This window comes from Manacus vitellinus, unplaced genomic scaffold (genome assembly GCF_001715985.3).
Source record: "Manacus vitellinus isolate BGI_N305 unplaced genomic scaffold, ASM171598v3 scaffold_27_pilon, whole genome shotgun sequence".
Taxonomy (NCBI): domain Eukaryota; kingdom Metazoa; phylum Chordata; class Aves; order Passeriformes; family Pipridae; genus Manacus; species Manacus vitellinus.
In genome coordinates, this window is record NW_021940039.1 from 7913012 (window position 1) to 7931341 (window position 18330).

At 51.3% G+C, this 18330-nt stretch overlaps 1 protein-coding gene across 1 annotated transcript in view; it reads left to right on the plus strand.

Annotated features, from left to right (window-relative positions):
- ASTN2 (astrotactin 2) overlaps positions 1–18330 on the plus strand; it is a 272653-nt gene that overhangs the window by 121705 nt on the left and 132618 nt on the right. The window contains exons 10-12 of the mRNA XM_018074363.3: positions 30–180; positions 12621–12787; positions 14803–14991. Of these exons, the coding sequence (XP_017929852.1) occupies positions 30–180; positions 12621–12787; positions 14803–14991 (507 nt within the window). The remainder of the gene's footprint in view (positions 1–29; positions 181–12620; positions 12788–14802; positions 14992–18330) is intronic.

Here is an 18330-nt window from a genome sequence, read left to right on the forward strand (position 1 = left end):
CAGCCCTAACGGTGCCTTTTCTCTCCAAGGGAAGAAGCGATGCTGTCCACCTACTTCGAAACCATCAATGACTTGCTCTCCTCCTTCGGGCCGGTCCGGGACTGTTCCCGCAACAACGGCGGCTGCACCCGCAACTTCAAGTGTGTTTCGGATCGCAAGGTGGACTCCACGGGCTGTGTGGTAGGTACTGAGCCTGCTGGGCCCCAGGGACAAGCCAGAGGGGGGATATGACCTGCTCCCTTCTGGGGATGTGACCAGGGGGATGTGTGTGCTGTTGGTGGACTTCCCCCACCGCTGGGGCCTTCACAGTGAATCACAAATCCCTTTGGAACCTCAGGGAAAAGCAGCCCAGGGGCTCAGATGAGCGAAAGAAAAATCCTTGAGGCTGATGGTTGTTTTCCTGCTTGTCTACAAGCATAGGTGGGAAGCTGTCTTGCTTCTTCTCCTGCCTTGTGCTTCCCAGTGTGGAAGAAAGATGAAGCATCCATCCCCCCATCCTCTCCTCTCGGGGCCTCTCTGACACCCTCAGAGTTTTGATTTGTTTCTGAACATGCTCATGTCTTGCCAGACAATCTACTGAGTCCCAGGTTTTGCAGTCCTCCCTCCAAAAGACCTCCTAGACCCTAAACCATTAGTTTTGAGCAGAGACTTTGATTCATAGAATCCTAGAATGGTTTGGGTTGGAAGGGACCTTAAAAATCTTCTTGTTAAAACCCCCTACCATGGGCAGAGACACCTTCCACTAGACCAGGTTTCTCAGAGCCCTGTCCAACCTGGCCTTGAACACCTCCAGGGAGGTAGGAGGTGTTCCCAGCCACGCTTGCACAGAGGGGTTTTGCTGTGCTTCCAGGTGGGAGCAGCAGAGCTCAGCACCTCACCCAGCTCTAACCCATCTCACCTTGACAGCAAAGTCACCTCTTCTCTGTGAGTGAAGCTTTGTGTGAGTCTGGTGTGACACACAGAGACACAGGGCAGAGCCTTGGGAAGTGGAGGAAACCTGGAGCATCCCTTTTCCTCTGTCTGTTGTAGGAGTCCCTGCCTGCCAGCCAGCAGTGGTGACCCCTGAGGAGGTCAAGAGCTGTCACCCGCCCTGCCAGCCCCTCAAACACGTGCCTGCTGCTCCAAAACCCCCCGAAAACCCTCTGTCCCTTCCCCTCGTCTCACTGCAGGCAGAGCCCCCTCGCCCCATCCCTCCCATCTCAGCAGAGGCAGGAGTTAAGTGTCTCTTTATTTATTGAAGATGTTTGTACACGGCAGCTGGGAAAGGTCAGGCTGGAGCCGTGCTGTCCCGGGGGGAGGCGTTTTCATTATCCCCTTCTCCGGTTGCTTGTTAAGGCCATTTAGCACGACAGCCTGATGTGTCACCAGCAACGCCTGGTGCCATCTCCCCCTTCCCGCTCCTCTCCCTTTCCTCCTTTCTTTTCCCATTGTCATTATGTTTTTTGGGGCATTTTCCCCCTTTTTCTGTGTTGCTCTGAACGCCAGCGTGCTTCCCAGGCACTGTCAGAAGCAATCGGGGCTCTGATCGCCCTGTGCTGCTGGGAAGAGATGCCTCTTTTAAAAAGTCAGGATATATTAAGATAAAAATTGTCAATAAATTACAGGCCTAGTGCTCGCCACGCTGGCATGCAGAGAGGCAGAAATGGAAAAACTGTGTCACTCCAGGAAAATATCCCCCCCACTGTAATGCCTGACTTGAGGCTGTGTGCAAAGGGAATGGACTGTGTACACTGCAGGGAGAAAAGAGGAGCAGCCAGGAGCATTCTCCTGGAGTGCATCCACTCTCTGGAAGCTGTGGGTGGGAGGTTACACACAGGGACCACAGGAACCCTCATCCTACACATCACACCAGGCTCTTGGGTCTGTGCATCCCATGGGACAGGAGATGGCTGTGGAGATTCCCATCTCTCCCCACTTTACTCTTCACCCCTTTTCCTCCCTACTGCAGGAGGATGAGGCTGCTCTGCCCTTTTCCACAGCTCCCAGTCATGGAGTAAACCCCCACCAGCTCTCCAGTCCCAGCTTGAGGACAGCAGAGCTGAGCTGCCCAGAGGGAGTGTGGAGGTGGCTGCTTCATCCCACCTCCATTCCCTGTCTCCCTGCCTCCCATCAGACTGACACAAGGGCACAGTGCTCCATCCAGCTCTCCCAAGCCAGTGCAATATTTTACAATCATCACCTGCTTGTAGGTCCCCCAGCAAAGAGCAAAGGCCTGGAGAGCAGTGTCCCATGTTTCTGACTGTACTCCATGGTTGTTGTCCAGGGTAAAGCCTAACGGGGGGCTGGCAGCACTGCCCCCAGCCTTGGGTCATGCTCAGGGCACTGAGTGCGGTTTCAGGGGATGGGACTGGAGTCTCAGAGCTCACTGCAGCCCTGGCCTGTGAGATTGTGGCACCTTCTGCACTGTCCCTGCACTGGGTGATACATCCCCTCCTCATCCCAGTCCCGCTCATGGATTGAGCTGGGCTTCCAGTGCAAGCAGGGGTGGGGTCACGTGCTGCAAATTTGCAGGGATGTCAGTTAGTTTTGAAGCTGAACTTCTGTGAACTCAATTTGCCAATTTGGTAAGTGCTATGGGCAATATTGGGATGTAATTTAATTAAGCTCTCCCCTTTTTATAGAGTTCAGGGAGCATTTGCGTACTAATTTTAGCACTAGGTCTGCTCCAGCTTTGCTCTGGATGCAGTTTCACAAATCATGACATGTTGTTAATCTTTACCAGTCAACAGTTTATTAATTTGCTGAGGACCACAGAAGTATATAATCAGTGGTTCATCAATCAAGGCTAAATCCAACAAATGTTCCAGGCAGGTACTAAGCATAAAATATACATGCAGCCTTGTAAGCAATTAATACACCACAGAGCTGGAGCCGAGCGGCTCAACCAGGGAGCAGCACAAATCTCCAAGATTTCTTACTCCTTTTATATATAATCATCATCTGTTACCAGTTCCTTCATGCCCTTAATACAGCTTCCAGTAATTCTGCGAGGACTGGGATGCATTTATCTCCGGGTTTTTAGTGGCGTGGGCTCTGCCATTACCTAATTGTTTGGTCTTAAAAGGTCTCGGTTGAAATGTCGAGGGCGGATTGCTCGCAGCTCATCTGGCTGAGCAAAGTCTCCTTGGGCTGAGGAAGGAGAAAGCAGGATGTTGCTTTGCTCACTTAAAATCCTGCGTTCAAGGTGTCACCTGGAAGACCCCACAGGCTCTCCAGGGAGGTCCCCACTGGGAAGGGTGGCAGCTCCCCTGCTGCCATCCTTCACTTCCCATGGGACTGTTTTTTCCCCTCTCATCTCCCGGTTTTCTGTTAGTTTTACGTGTACCCAGTAGATGGCATGAGTGCATAAAGGGTTTCTGCAGTTCTTTTCTTGTCGGAGGCCTTTTATTTGGGTAATTTTAATCATAGAATCATTGAATAGTTTGGGTTGGAAGGGACTTTAAAGATCATTTAGTTCTAACCCCCTCACACGCCGTGGGCGGGGATGCCACCCACTAGACCAGGTTGCTGAAATATGAGTTGTAACCTTGGTAAGACCTTGGCATTGCTAACTGGAGCCTTGCCATTGAGCCCTAACATAACCAAACAATCCCCAAGCTCTAGAAGACCTATTTCCATGCTGCTTTTCCTTGTTGCATCCTAGAATTGCTGTTGGATCTGTGGAAGCTACGGGCATTGCCCAAGAAAATAAAATCCCAGTGAGCTTCTCTGAATCTGGTAGCTCTGCAAGTCCAGTGTCTGCTCCATACAGTCTTGCAGGGATCACAGCAAACGAGGAGAAACTGTGCTGGAGGAATAAGTGAGATTGTTGCCTGTAAAGGACTGTGTGTTGTTGATCCCTTTTACTGGCACGGTGGTAGCTGTGCAGCCTCCAGGGAGGATGCAGAAGGAGGGGGAAGTGCTTGACACTCAGGTGTTGGTGATTTGTAATTTGAGATGAAAACCTGAGAATTGGCCCTGAGAGACTGAAGGAAACACCTGCATCATGGCTTAAATTCAGGGTTTCCCCATCTGTCTCTCAGCTTGGTTTTGCTCGCTGGTGCCCGTCTTCTTGTCCACCCAAAGAGGAGGGGGGGTCACTTGCATCTGCTGCCCCATGGCCTTGTGCATTTATAAACCTGGAAAGGCAGGGTTGCAGCCCCAGGAAAATAAGAGGGCTGGAGGTTTTTTTCCCCCGAGGAAAGGAAGCTTTGGCTTTAGCACATGAGCTGGGTGAGGAGGTGATCAGTTCTCTCCTGGTGCATGTTTGCATCGCTGTGGGAGGAGGCAGCAGCATCTACAGGTGTGCAGGGAAGGTGTGTGTCTGAGCCCCATGGTGCCTCTCAGGATGGGGTCTCGTCACTGTGAGGGTGACCTGGAGAGGCAGGAGGGCAGGAGCTGCCCAGCTGGGGGTGAGAAAGGCAGCTCGGGGTCCTGTGCCAAGGCAGTGGCAGAACTAGCCCCTTGTTTCCTTGTGGCATGAGTGGCTTTTCTGGGACAGGTGGTGTGGTCTGATGGTTCTGCGACATCTGTGGTGCCTGCAGATGTTGGTGAGTTAGTTCTTTAAGTCAGATGAGAGTGCCACAGAGGCCAGGGCTGTTGCAGGTGGGTGTGGAAGGGCTCATAGCATTGCTGTGCTCCAGGATCCATCCCACCTTGGGAGAGGTGCCAGCAGGAGTAGGAGAGTCTGCCCAGCCCAGGTGGTGGGTGCTGCTGTTCTGCACAGATGTGAAATCCTGCTGATCTCCTCTCTCACAGGCTCAGGTTCCTCTGGCAGAGATTTATTTCTAATTTGAGCGAAAAAAAAGTATAGTTTGCCTCCAAGGACGATATGAGCTGTTCCTTCCCATGGTGATGGGGTCAGCCTGCCAGGCAGGAGGGATTTTGCCTGGCTCAGCAGGAAGAGCATCTACCAGAGAGTCACTTAATGGAGTTGTGGCCCAGGGTGACACCAGTGCTGTGTTGGTCCCAGCCTTTTTAGACACAGAAGGAAGAGAAATTTGGCATAGTCCACACAGGTGTATAAGCCTTAGCACAGCCTGTGTGGAGCTAATCCTTCTCTTGCTCTCTTCCACATCAGAATGCTGGGCTGTTCCTCAGGTGGCTTAATTTAGGAGTGTAACCGTTTCGGGGAGAAATGGGATTGGAAATGAAGGATCAGGGCAGGTGCTGCTGCTCTGGTCTCTTCCTTCCAGCCTTCCACCCAGGGGTGGCTTGAGGACCTTGGGGAGATGCTTTGAAATGATGTGGGTGATGCTGAGAACTTTTGTTGTGGGGAAGTGGCACATTTGGCACTTTCAGCCCAAAACAAAATGCTGTGCAGAAATCCCTCACATATGTGAAAATTCCAGAATGTTTTGGTTCAAAACATTTCCCTTCTATGAAGGAGGGGGAAACATTTAATTTCAACATTATCATCTGGAGCTTTATGTTTTACATTGCTTTATCCCGGTGTACAGCCTGAAACAAAAACAAAATTAGGCGATGGAAACCAAAACATTTCAACCTTGTCGAAATTAAATGCTCTCCTAATTTCCCAATGAGTTTTGAGATGTAACTGATGGAATCCCACAAAGCACTTAAGCTTCATCAAATCTGCATTTTTCTGACAGACAATTGTTCATGGAAAAATAAAAACTCATTCGTCCCTGCCTTGTGAGGCACCTAGCTAATTATGGCAGAGATGCACACACCAGGGAGGGAGATGAGGAGGAAACCAGTCTCTTCTAATCCTTTTAAAATTTTTCCTGGCTCCCTGGAGCAGGAGAGATTCCTTATGCACGTTGTGGTTGGAAGCAGAAGCCCCCTGAGCTCAACAGCAAGCCCCCCTCCAAGGAGCCTACGGGTTTGGATTTATCTCAATTATCCAGGTAAAAAACCCTGTGTTTAAAATGGGATTTGAGGAGGGGAGAGGAGGAAAGGGTGGCAGAGGCTGTTGGGGTTGGTACTGGCAGCAGGTGGGAGCCACCACCCGCCTACCTTTGCTTTCAGTGCTGCAAAGGGGGTTTGCACCATGTGGGCAAGTGGTTGAATTTAAAAGCAAGTGGAATAGCTCAGGAAGCACTGAGCTGGGCTGGAGGTCTCTGCCTGAGTGGGGAAGAAGTGCTTTGGGGGATAAAAGCCCCGTTTTCTCCAGTGTTGGCTTTTTCAGAGGCATTCTTGAGGGCCTGGCTGGCACCAGCCCTTGTCCCTCTGCTCCCCAGCAGACTGGGGTGCTTCATGTGTTGTGGTCGCAGCTGGGTTGGGGCTTTGGGTTTGGGTCAGGTTATAGGATTTGGTGTGTAGTGTTGTGGCTGGGCTGTACCCTGGATGTCAGATGGGGCAGGAGTTGTATTTCTGGTTTCCTGGAGGTCTTTGGAGGTGTCAGCCGTGGCTAGGAAGGGAAATGTCCCAATGGGCAGGAGATGCCAGAACACCTCAAAATTAGCAGTCAGTGACTTGTGGAAGGGTTCTCATTGGCCTGATTTCCTTGCTCTAGGAGCTTTGAACACTTCTATCTGTGTGCATGGCATCCCACCAGCTGCTTCAAACAAATCCATCCCACTTGGAATTGAGATGCAGACATAGGGACTTCCCCAGAAGGGTCCCTGGGAACTGTGTGGTGGCCGGAGGCAAGGAGACGCTGCCTTATTACCCAGAGCTTTGGTCTCCTCCACAGATTCCCCATCCCTCTGTCACAGGAGGACCAGGCTGAGGAACACAAGCTATCGCAGTGTGTGCTCAGGAGCCTGGAAGACAGATGGGTTTGATTTTTCTAAGGCTAAAATAATGATTGATGATCTTTAAAGGGAAAAAGAAGCAGGGGAAAAGGAGGGAGGGGGGGAGAAAGAGTGGGAAGATAATGACTGTTATTTCAGAAAACTGTTGTAATGTTTCCCTCTGGGAAGGACATTCCCCCACAGTGGGCTGTTGGAAGGGTCTGTCACAGCTGGGGGTGGCAAGGACAACACTGCCCCGAGGAGGTGAGGCAGGGGTAGCACTGGAGAGTGCTTTAGCAACCAGCTTTTGGCCGCATTTGATCAAAATATGGGGAGAGGAGGGATAAATCTCACCCACAGAGAGTGGGCAATGTATAGCCACACTCTGTCCTGCTGCTGCTGAGGAGCATTGCTTGGTGGGGGCCTCCTGGGCCAAGATGGTGAAGGCAGAATAAGCTAGAATTGTCCAAATATATATATATATCTCACAGAATCAAAGAATATGCTGAGATGGACACAGAGGGGTTTACTGCACTTGTATCATTTCTGAGCACCAACAAGCAAATAAATACATGCCAGTGCGTAGTCAGGAGCTCATTAAAATGCTGGCACTTGGTTGTACCTCAGCAGTGCCTCGGATTAATGTTTTTTTCTCATGCTGAGGAGGTTCCTCGGTGAGGAGTGAGGATGCCTTGGCACAAAGGGGGTCATTAGGGCGTTTGGACATGGCACTTGGCTCTGTGGCACTGGGCCACCAGCTGTTTGTGCAGCCTCAGGCTGGTGGTGCTGCAGCTGCACGGGGCTGGAGTCCTGGATTTCACCTCTGGATGCATCCAGGCATGACCATGTGGTACCTGGAGCAGCTCTGGGAGCAGGGTTTGGTGGCAGCTTCTCTGTGTAATTCTAAGAGCCAGGGGGGATTAAGATTCATCTGTGCCCAGAGCATCACCTCTGGCACCCTGGCACAGAAGTTTCTGACAAGAAGGCTGCTGTTGTTGAGAAAACAGAGCGGAATAACAAAAAGGGCAGTTTACTCTCTACAGAAACACTTTATTAAATATTCTGGTTTTTTAAACTTAATAATGGAAGCGAGGAGCTGAGCTGAGCAGCTCTGGCAGGCAGCTCAGATGGAGAGCTGGTGTGCTCTCGTCTGGGGGATCTGTGTCAGTAATGATTTTACTTCAGTGACCCCCTCGCCCGTCTCGCTGCTAATGAGCTTTGTAAACAAGAAAGTGAGCAAAGGCTCTTTTTTTTTTACCTAACATGAGCATGGTCTTGTCCAGATATTTATTTTCCTAAGGCACAACCTTGTACAGGTTCTGTCATGTGCTTGCATTCTTTCCTGAAGATGATCTTCCTCTTGTTGTGTTTGTTCTGGCCATGCTGAGGACAGTGGTGGTGGGCAGAGGAGCCCAGTCCTGATGGCAGGAGGCCACGTGATTCCACATGCTGTGATGGGGGGACAGCAATGGGCACAGGTATCCCATGTCATTCCAGACCACAGCCCTGTGTAGCAGAGAGGCTGGATCTGGTGTATTCCCAGGGGCGGCTGCAGGCATGTGGCAGCAGGTCCTGCCAGATCTGCCACTCCATGTCACCTTGGAGATGTCATTTAAAAGGGAAAAAAGCATGTTTCTCGAAAAAAAAACCCAGATAAAAATAGCATTTCTTATTCAGCACATCCTTTCCCTGTGTGTACTCAGAATTCATTTGCTGACTGCAGTCACAGGAATAAGGACCTGGATGCTCTACCTGGCGTGGATGGGAGGGAATGGGGCTGTTGCCCAGCTGTGCCATCACCAAACCATGTGGAGCTGCTGGTGATTCCTTTCCTGCTCCACTGGCAGCAGCAGGGTCGGGGCCTTGGAGCTGTGGGTCACATTTAGCCTGCAGGATCTGTGTTGTCAGTGCTAGTGCACAGCACGACGACAAACTAAGTTTTCTTTCCCAATGCCAAGAGCAATTTTCAGGGCTGTCTGTTGTCGCAGAGAAATCAGTTCAATTCTGCATAGACGGAGTGGATTTGCAAGGCAGTGGAATTACATTTGTGTGGTAACAGCTTCTCCTTGGCATTTCAGAGCAGACCATGAGCTGGAGTCTCTCCCTGTATCTCTGTTCCTCTCTGTAGGATGGATTAAGTAGCAGACCTTCTTCCCAAGCTCTGAGATATTTTTGCCGGTCAGATCTATGGATGAAAGATGGGCTGGGAATTGGAAGTGAACCCAAGCAGTGTGGGTCTAACAGGGTAAACCACAAACAGCTTTTTCTTTTGAATTGCTGGCTAACAGTGTGTAGGATCCATCCCGTATCCCGATGAGGGGCTTGCACAAGTAGATGACCAGAACCTCCTGGGGCACCACGTCTTGCCAGCTTTCCTCCCACCAGGGAGGGATGTGCCACCCCTGATCGCCCAGACAGAACTATTGACCGAGTTGCTTATTGATTTTCTAATCATTTTCCAACACAGCCCCCCGTCCTGTGTCACTGCCAAGGCAGATCGCAAATTGAACTGCAGCTAAATTGATGGGGGATTGATTTAAACTCACCATAATTATTGGTTCTCTGCTGCCCAAGCTAGGCAAATCAATGTCAGCAAGAACAGATGTGCTCCTTTACGAAAGCTCAGCGAACATAAGGTGAGTGCTGATTTTGTAAGGCCAACCAGGAGCCCGAACTGACTCCCAGCACAGCCCAGGGAGTCAGGCTTAGCAGAAACCAGCTTCTTCCTGGGTCATTTCTGACTCCTGTGGGCAAGAACATAGCTGCACCCAAATGGGCTTTGGTTTTGCCCTACTCTGATCTGTTGGTGGGATCTTGATGGGAGATCCTCCACTCCAGAGGCAGGGAGATCTGTTAAAAAGCTTTATTAGTGCAGAGAAGCTGTGGCTGCCCCATCCCTGGAAGTGTTCAAGGCCAAATTGGACAGGGCTTTGAGCAACTTGGCCTTGTGGGTGCCATTCCTGCCCATGGCAGAGGAGTTGGAACCAGATGATTTATAAGGTCCCTTCCAACTCAAACCATTCTGTGATTTATTGTACCCACAACTGCCCCATTCACCTGTTCATCTGTGCAAACCCCTCCGTGCAGGGGGTGCTGTTGCCTCTCCTGTTGGTTTTGCAAGCTGGCACTGGTTGCTGAGCTTGTTGGATCCCCTGGTTTGCTGTCTCTGGCATCTTTGTATTCCCCAGCCCCACAGTGCAGGGACACATCCTGTATTTGTGTGTTGGCTCCCACAGCTTTCTGTCCGTGGAGAGCTTTGTGCTGTGGCACAGAGCTGGCTGGAGAGCTGGGTCTGCTCAGAGCTGGGGTGGATGTGGAGGGGAGGAGGTGCTTTCTTTTGCAAATGTTGTGCTGAGCTATTTGCCTGCTCTAATTAATGTGTATTAGGATGCTTAATTACAAGCTGAAAGGAAACACATTTTGTGGTGGTTGAAAGCCAAAACTGGAGGAATATCCCAAGGGTGGCCTGGAGCAGAGCAAGGCTAAGGGAGGGAGGGCTTTGGTGACCCACTAACCCAGTCCCAGGGAAAGAGCCATCTTCTTCCTCTGTGGGCTGGGGAAGATGCTGAGCTCAGCACATGGATCAGTGCCAAGGCGAGAACTCAAAGTGACAGCTCAGAAAAGCCGTGGCTGATCCTCTGGCTGTGGCCCTGCAGCTACTGCAGACTTACAGTCCCATCCAGTTGCCTTCAGCACCCTGGAAGGTCCCTTGCGAGCTTGAGGGTGCTTGGGCAGAGCCCTGGACCCCCCCCAGTCCCTGTCAATGTGAAAAGAGCAGCAGAGACGTGGATGTGGTGCCGTGGAGCAGAAGATGCTGTTGCAGTCAGCCCTCCGTGTCCTCCAGGGAGATGCCTCCTCTCTGCCAATTTACACAGCCCTGCTTCTTACAGCAGGGCCAGCAGACACAGAGGAGACCACAGGAGAGAAGTGTTGTATCTGCAGATTCACAGACACTCTTATCCTGATCCTGTTTCCCAGGCAGTGAAAAGCACAGATTGTTCTAAGTGTCCTCTCCTCCTCCTTCGTCGTTGTTCTGTATGTGCAGCTGGAAAGCTTCGTGCTCCCCTGTCTTCTGCTGCTTCCTGCCTGGTCAGGGCTACTGATTCCTAAACTGTGTCTTTGGGACCCTGACTGCTCTGCAGAGATGGGCAGCATCCTATTCCAGAGCCTTTTGCTGCCAAGATCCTTTGGTTGGAAAAGCCTTGTGCCTTCCCTTCCCACCTTACTTGTTGTCACCAGGGAAGGTGCTGAGGTTTGCAATGTCCACCTGAGCTTCAGAGCTGAGGGCATGGGAGGCATTGTGGGGTCTGAGGGATGACTGGCACAGAGGTCAAGACATCACAGTTGCTGCAGACAGGGCAGAAGCAGCTTTGGTGCTGCTGCCATAAGAAAATGTCACAGGATTTGTAGGAGGCGGAGAGAAATGGCTCATCTACAAGAAAGACGGGGATGAACTTTTTAGCAGGATAGGGCAAGGGGTGATGATTTTAAACTGAAGGAGGATAGGCTTAAAATAGATATTAGGATGAAATTCTTCCCTGTGAGGGTGGTGAGGCCCTGGCACAGCTTGCCCAGGGAATCTGTGGCTGCCCCATCCCTGGAAGTGTCCAAGGCCAGGTTGGACAGGGCTTGGAGCAGCCTGGGCTAGTGGGAGGTGTCCCTGCCCATGGCAGAGGGGGTTGGAATGAGATGAGCTTTAAGGTCCCTTCCAGTCTGAAAAATTCAAGGACTCTGATTGCTCAGGGTGGGCCAGGACTCCTTAAAGCCCCTTTCTGCTGTCCCCCATGGGCAGTTTGCTTCTTGAGTAGCCAAGATTAAGTGTGGTTCAGCAGCCCGTCTCCTGTCAGGACCCTGCCTGTATTGGTGAGCACAGGGTCCAGGGTTTCCTGAACTTTTATTAATATATACAGCATTTTGCTCACATGGAAAATTGATTTTCTTTTTTAAGCACGAAGTATAGAGGTTTTATAACCTTTCTTCTGCTTGACAGAGGACATTTATAACCTGCCTTCATCACTACCTATGCAAGCTCCAGTCTAACTCATCTTCAAGAAATTCCATAATGCATTTTTAATTGTGAGCTGCTCCTAGACAAGATTTATGTATTTTTTCAAGGACTGGCCTTTTTGTTGTTGTTTGTGTGCGTGTGTGTTTGGCAAAAAGGGATAAATAATGCAGGTGGAATAGTGCTTTAATCTGGATGACAATTTATCAATGGCATTTGCCACCCACTTGCTTTTTTCTTTTGGGGCAAGGAAAACAAGCCAGGGAACTGGAATTAAAAACTAGAGCCAGGTCTCCAGGTTATGTGACTTGGCATGGTTGCCTTGGCTGTAGAAAACTGATGAGCCTGGGATGCCATCCTGGCTGCCCCCAGTCCCACTCTGCCATGGGCTGGTCCTGCCCACAGCAGGCAGCAAGATCCTTTTGAAGATAATGCCAAGGCCACGCTTGCTGGCCTGCCTGGTGTGGGTTGAGATGATTTTCTGGATCCTTCCTGAGCCCTGAGGTGGTTTTCTGGGTTGTTCTCCGGTGTTGAGGTGTTTTTTCTGGGTTGCACTGGACTCCTCTGAGTCTCGGAGGAGCAGGTAACAAACCCAGAGGGTTGTCACACTGTGCCTTGCCCCACACTGGCCTGAGGCTTCATGGCTGTGTGATTTCACTGCCTCAGGGATTCACCCTCCTCTGGAGGGAGGATGGAGAGCAAGGCTTTGGCAGCAACCAAGTCCTTGCCCCTTTCCCAAAGGCTGTGCAAGGTGATGCAGGGCCCCTAGGGCTGCCCCATCCATCACTCAGGACAAACTCATCTCCTTTAGGTGTAAACTGAGTTCAGCAGCACTGGCTCTTGGATGGGCTGTGTTCTGGGAGGGCACCCACCAGGCAGGGGCTCCAGGGTAGGTGAGGACCCACAGGTGACCTTGCCTTGTCCCTCTCTCGCTGCAGTGCCCCGAGGACCTCCGACCCATGAAGGATGGCACCGGTTGCTACGACTACTCCAAAGGGATCGACTGCTCAGATGGCTTCAACGGGGGCTGTGAGCAGCTCTGTCTCCAGCAGACCCTCCCTCTGCCCCACGACCCCTCGTCCAGCACCATCTTCATGTTCTGTGGGTGAGTCCCCTCCAAGGCTTCTGCTTCTCCCACTGCCAGCCTTCCTGTGCCACCCATCCCAACCCAGCATGCCCAGCAGTGGAGCTGGGCATCCAAGAAGAAGGCTGTATATGGAGCTGAATTCCAGCAGGGAATAAAGGCACCTGGTTTGCCTGTGGGCAGGAGTGTATGGAAGTGTGAGGAGCAGTTTGAGCAGATGCACCTTCCTCCTCTTCCCCACTGTGTGATGGTACAGTTTGATCTGTGACTCACCGTGAAGGGACCCAAAAATTATACATTGTGTGTTGGAGGGGGAAGATGGAGGATTTGTTTGAAAAACACTACTTAAATTTATTATTTTTTTCCTCCTCTGTGCCTCTCTTAAAATAGAGTTTCATCCCTGATTTTGGCCGGGATCCTATAATCCTACACAATTTAGCATTTTCTCTCAGGAAGATCTCCCTGGCTGCAGTGTGCTCTAAAAGGAGCTCAGTGATTATCTGGCTTTATGCTGCACAGCTGCAGCCATCCATTGCCCACCCCTGCTCTGCTGGCTGCATCCCATGCCTGATTCACACTTCTAGGCACACCCAGGACCCTTCACGTCCCAGTGGGAAAGGATTAGGTGAAGAAGAGGAAAAGGAGCCCTTTTGGAAAGGAAATGCCCGCAAGCAAGAGGGGGAGCAAATTCCTAACAGTAACTCAAAGGGGTTACCCTGTCAAGTGTCGATGCTGCAAGTGCAGCAGAGACCTTGTGCAGCCCTGGCTGCTGCCTGGGAAGAGCAGCACAGGGAGCTTTGCCTGTGCCAGCTTCTCCTTTATTTATCCCTTTTTGCTGGATTGTTGTTTTTTTTTCCTCCACTACCTTCTTTTTTTATTGTTGTTTAGCAGCACAGAGTGGTTGAGTCACCAAGAGAGAGCACATTGCCTGTTCCATGCCTGCAGAAACAGTTGGAAATCCATATAGTCATCCTTTGTAGGGAGAATCTAGAAAACCTTGGGACACTCTATGGTCCCCATCCATGTCCATGCATTTCAGTCTTCTGTTCCCCAAGGACAGAGACTGTTTCCCAGGTTTTCTTTTCTTTTTTTTTTTTTTTCCATAATCCTTTTTCAAGACTGAGCTGCACTTTGGGAACAGGCAAGGAAAAGTGCGACAGACGGGTGGGAGTTTCACTTGCAGCAGTGAAATGCAGCAGAGGAATGGGAGGGGGAAGCAAGCCTGGATGGAGGTGGCAGTGGTGTTAGCAGAGTGCTGTGGCTAAGGGGAGGAAGGGGCAGGCAGGGAACGGAGGTTTCCCTGTCAGCTGGGAGCCACAATGCTGGGGAAAGAGCTGGAGGAAGAGGAGGAGGAGGGAGGCAAGTTAAGCACATATACAAAATATTCCACTGAGGTTTCCAGTGTCTGCAGTTAAATCACATCCCTGCTACCTGCCTCAGTTTCCCTTCCTGTCTGTTGAAGGTGAGAGTGTGCATCTTACCCACAATGTGCTTGAAAGTGGGATCAAGGACCAAAGGAGCAGCCATGCTGGAGCTGCTCCCTTGCAGGAGAGCACTGCTGGGTGGAAAAAGGGGCAGGAGCTTGGTTTTGCTTTGCTGTGGCCTGGGGAATGTTTGTACCTGAGCAGCAGATGCACAGTGGGCTCAGCTCTGCTCTCCAGTACAGGGGCAGCTCCAGGCAGGACAGCATGGAAACAGAATGGTTTGGGTTGGAAGGGATCTTAAAGACTGTCTTTTCCAACCACCCTGCCATGGGCAGGGACATCTTGCACTAGACCAGGGTGCTCACAGCCCTACCCAACCTGGCTGCAGGCAGATGGGGCTGTGCTGTTGGAGGAGGGAGGAGGATTGGGAACCATGTGCTTGTTTGCTGGTCACCCATCCCAGCCTGGGCAGAGGATTTGAGCTCTGTGACCCCTTCTCCTGCCCAGGCAGCTGCTGCAGGTGTTGGTGGTGCTTGGCTGGGCTTGGCAGAGGCTCGTGGGGTGGGATGCTCTGTGCCTGGCCTATCTCATGTAGCTTGTGGTGCTCCTCAGGTGTGTGGAGGAATACAAGCTGGCCCCAGATGGGAAGTCCTGCCTGATGCTCTCTGACATCTGCGAGGGCCCCAAGTGCCTGAAGTCGGATGCCAAGTTCAATGACACCCTTTTTGGGGAGATGCTTCACGGCTATAACAATAGGACCCAGCATGTCAACCAAGGCCAGGTGTTCCAAATGACTTTCAGGTATGTCCTGGTTCTTCTCTTAGTCTTGGGAACAGCAGGATGGTGAGACAGGACCAAGGTCCAGTGGTACAAAGGCAGCATCTCTGATATGCTCACTAGGGGAAGAGAACAAGAGGACAATAAGCATCTATGGCTTTCCTACTTGCTCATCCTTCCCACAGGCAGCAACACAGGACCCTCCTGGGCCAGTGTATCTCTCATCAGATGAGTGTTTAATTGTGTTTTGGGGCTTTTCTCAGTAGTGTTGCCTCATCTCTTTCTGAACACTGATGTCTTTCATCTCTGCAATATCCTGTGACAATGAGTTCCAACGTTTAATTGCTGTAGGAGGAAAGAGCATTTCCTTTGGCATATTTTCAGCCTATGCAAGCTGGTTTTATTCAATGTCCCTGTTACAGCACTGGGAGGAGCTGTGGATATAGCATGATAAATAATGTAAATGAGCTGGAGGTAAATACCTTCACCTTACAGTGCTCACAGAGGAGAGCTTGCTGAATTCAGGGCTGGACAATGAGTTATTTAGTTATTTTTCTTCAGTTCTCCTGACTGCAGCTGTATTTTGATCAGGTGTAAGGCAGGGTGGGTGTATGAGTTTGAAAGCAGCAGCACTGACCACAGTCAGGAAAGAATCCAGCTCACATCCCACCCAGACATGGCTCTTCCCTGCCCAGCACCTGCACTGAGCGTTTCTTTCCTGTTTGGGCACAGAGACCTCATTGCTGCCTCCAATTTTAACTGGAGCTGTGGGTGCTCACCCCTGCTGACCACAGAGTTTTGCTGGGTGCTCTTCCCCAGCTGAGTGCAAAGCTTTCCTGGCTGTGGATTCAGGCTGAACTCTGGCCTTCTGCTGTCTTGGTGACAGAAGCATTACAAGCTCCATCAGCACAGGGGTGCCGAGAAAGCCGCAGCCAGCGGAGTGCTTAGAGCCAGCAGAGCCTCAGCCTTTGCTGGAAGTGAGAATTGACAGGACACAAAGGCAGTTTTCCCACTGGACTCCTCTTTGCTTTCTCTCCCTCACACATTACAAGCATCAATGTGTCCATCAGAGCAGAGCCAGGGCTGCAGAGATGAAGTTTTCCAGGAGCTGGTGTGTCTAAGGGATGTTTTGTCGCTTCCAGGTAGCAAATGCATCCCCTGTCCTCATAAATCCCAGCTGGAAAGCACACAAGGTTGTCTGTGGGGTTGGTTTATCCTGGGATTATCCTGGTTTTATCCTGGGGATGGTTTATCCCTGGCTTCTCCAAGTTTCCTGGGAATGGTGGGTTTGGGCAGTGCAGGGCTGGATCAGGAGTGGTTTGTGCTGAAGCTGCCTTTGGGATTAAACACTTGAGGTGTTAGGATGGCATCTTCCAGGGGCCAGTTCGCAAAGCCCCTGGGGCTCTGCCTGCCAGGTTTTGTGGCTAAAAGAAAGGGCTGTTAGTGATCCATCCTCCTTCCCACATGCTGGACAGGATATGGCTGAGGTGTGGGGAAACTTTTCCCAGCGAGGGGCTGCACAGTGACAGCCAAGTTCTTTGCACAACCTGCTGTCCCAAACAGATTTTTCAGTGTCCTAGTCCCAGGTGTAACAGCTGTGAGGGTCAGGGGAAAGCAGGTCTGAAACAAGAGCAACCTGCAGAGCTGCCCACGTGGTGCAGAGTGTAGCGTGCGATGAACTGGCTCGGCTGAGCTCAGAGCCTGGAGGGAGGCAGCACATCTTTCTCCAGAAATACTTCCAGCAGCTTGGGAGGTCAGGACAGCTGCCCTTTCCCATTTGAATGTAGGCTGTCAGCTCCAGAGGCAGCAGGCAGGGATGAGGAGGGCTCAGTTCCCAGAGCACAGTGTCCTTCCCCACAGCCAGGCTGCCCAGGGTGTCGGTGGGTTACGCTGTAGAAGCACCATTACATCATCTCTTAACAAGGGAAGGGAAGGAGGTTAATGGAGAAGAAATTATTAACTAAAAGATGTAATTTGCCTCTGATTTTCATAGATATTCAAGAACCTCTCTGAGCATTAAGACACCAGCTGTTAGAGAAGCCCTTAATTTGGTGCATTTGAAACATAGCAGGAAGCTGCCTAATACCAGGGATTAAAAGCCTGTTTCTGCAAAGTAGGAGCAAGAACCTGCTATCAGAACAAGGGGCTGAGTATTTTAGAGGGATTTATAACTGCTGGGATCCTTTAGCTATGCAGATGTGACAGTCCTTTGAATGGTGTCTGCTTCCCATGTCGCCGCATCTTCAGTGTCTTTAATAAATAGGATATTCTGGATTTGCCAGGCATATCAGCATGGTGTTGGGAGGGAGTCTTTGTGCTGGGAAAAGCTGCCTCACACACCGTGGCCTGGGCAACACCTATCAGTTACCACAGAATTTCCATCCCATTAGGATCAGGGGGGTGTCTTTGCCATCTAAGGGGCTGCAGCACTGATTGGAGTCTCTGTCCTTCTGGTGGCTGTGTGGTCACACAGAATCACAGATTGGGTGATGCTGGAAGGGACCATAGTGGGGCATCTGGTCCAGCCTCCCTGCTCAAGCAGGGCCATCCCAGAGCACATGGCACAGGACTGTGTCCAGACAGTCCTTGAATAACCCAGTGAGGGAGAGTCCACACCCTCTCTGGGCAATTTGTTCCAGTGCTCGGTCACCTGCATAGTAAAGAAGTTCTTTCTCATGTTCAGGTGGAACTTCCTGGGCATCAGCTTCTGCCTGTTACCTCTTGACCTATTGTTTAGCCCCACCAAGCCTGGCCCATCCTCTGACACCCTCCTGGCCATGCTTGGCACTCACTGGGATGTAGCAGGGGTAGCACCAACAGCTTTAGTGTGTCTGACCAGCTGAAGAGGATGGGGATGTGCAGCAGGAACCTTCAGGATGCAGAGTAAGGATGGACATGGGAATGCAGCACAGCAGGCTGGCAGTGGGAGAGCTGCACACCTTGGGAGGTCCCAGACCAACACGCTGCCTCAGATTTTGGTTTTTCCCTTGTAACCGATGTCATTTTATGCAAGGGGGGTCAGGCAGCACCCAGGGACTTCAGTGGTGTGACTGAGGAGATGGGAATGCCCAAGAGAAGGATGGAGGAAGTAGATACTGGCTGCTGAGACCAGCCAGAATGTACCCACGACAGGGCTGGGCAGCAGGCAGGCTGGTTCTTGCTGCACTACATGTGCTCCATGTAGACACCAGCACTGATGGAACAACTTACTGTGTTGCCTAGAGCCTGTCCCTGCTCCCGTGTCCCTTTGTGCTGGTGCCAAGGACCCTTTCCCCATCCATCAGTGACAGTGAAGCCACCAGAGGCCAGCAGGATGTGATCACCACAGCCTCCCTGCAGCTCAGCCACCAGGAGTTAGGAGCT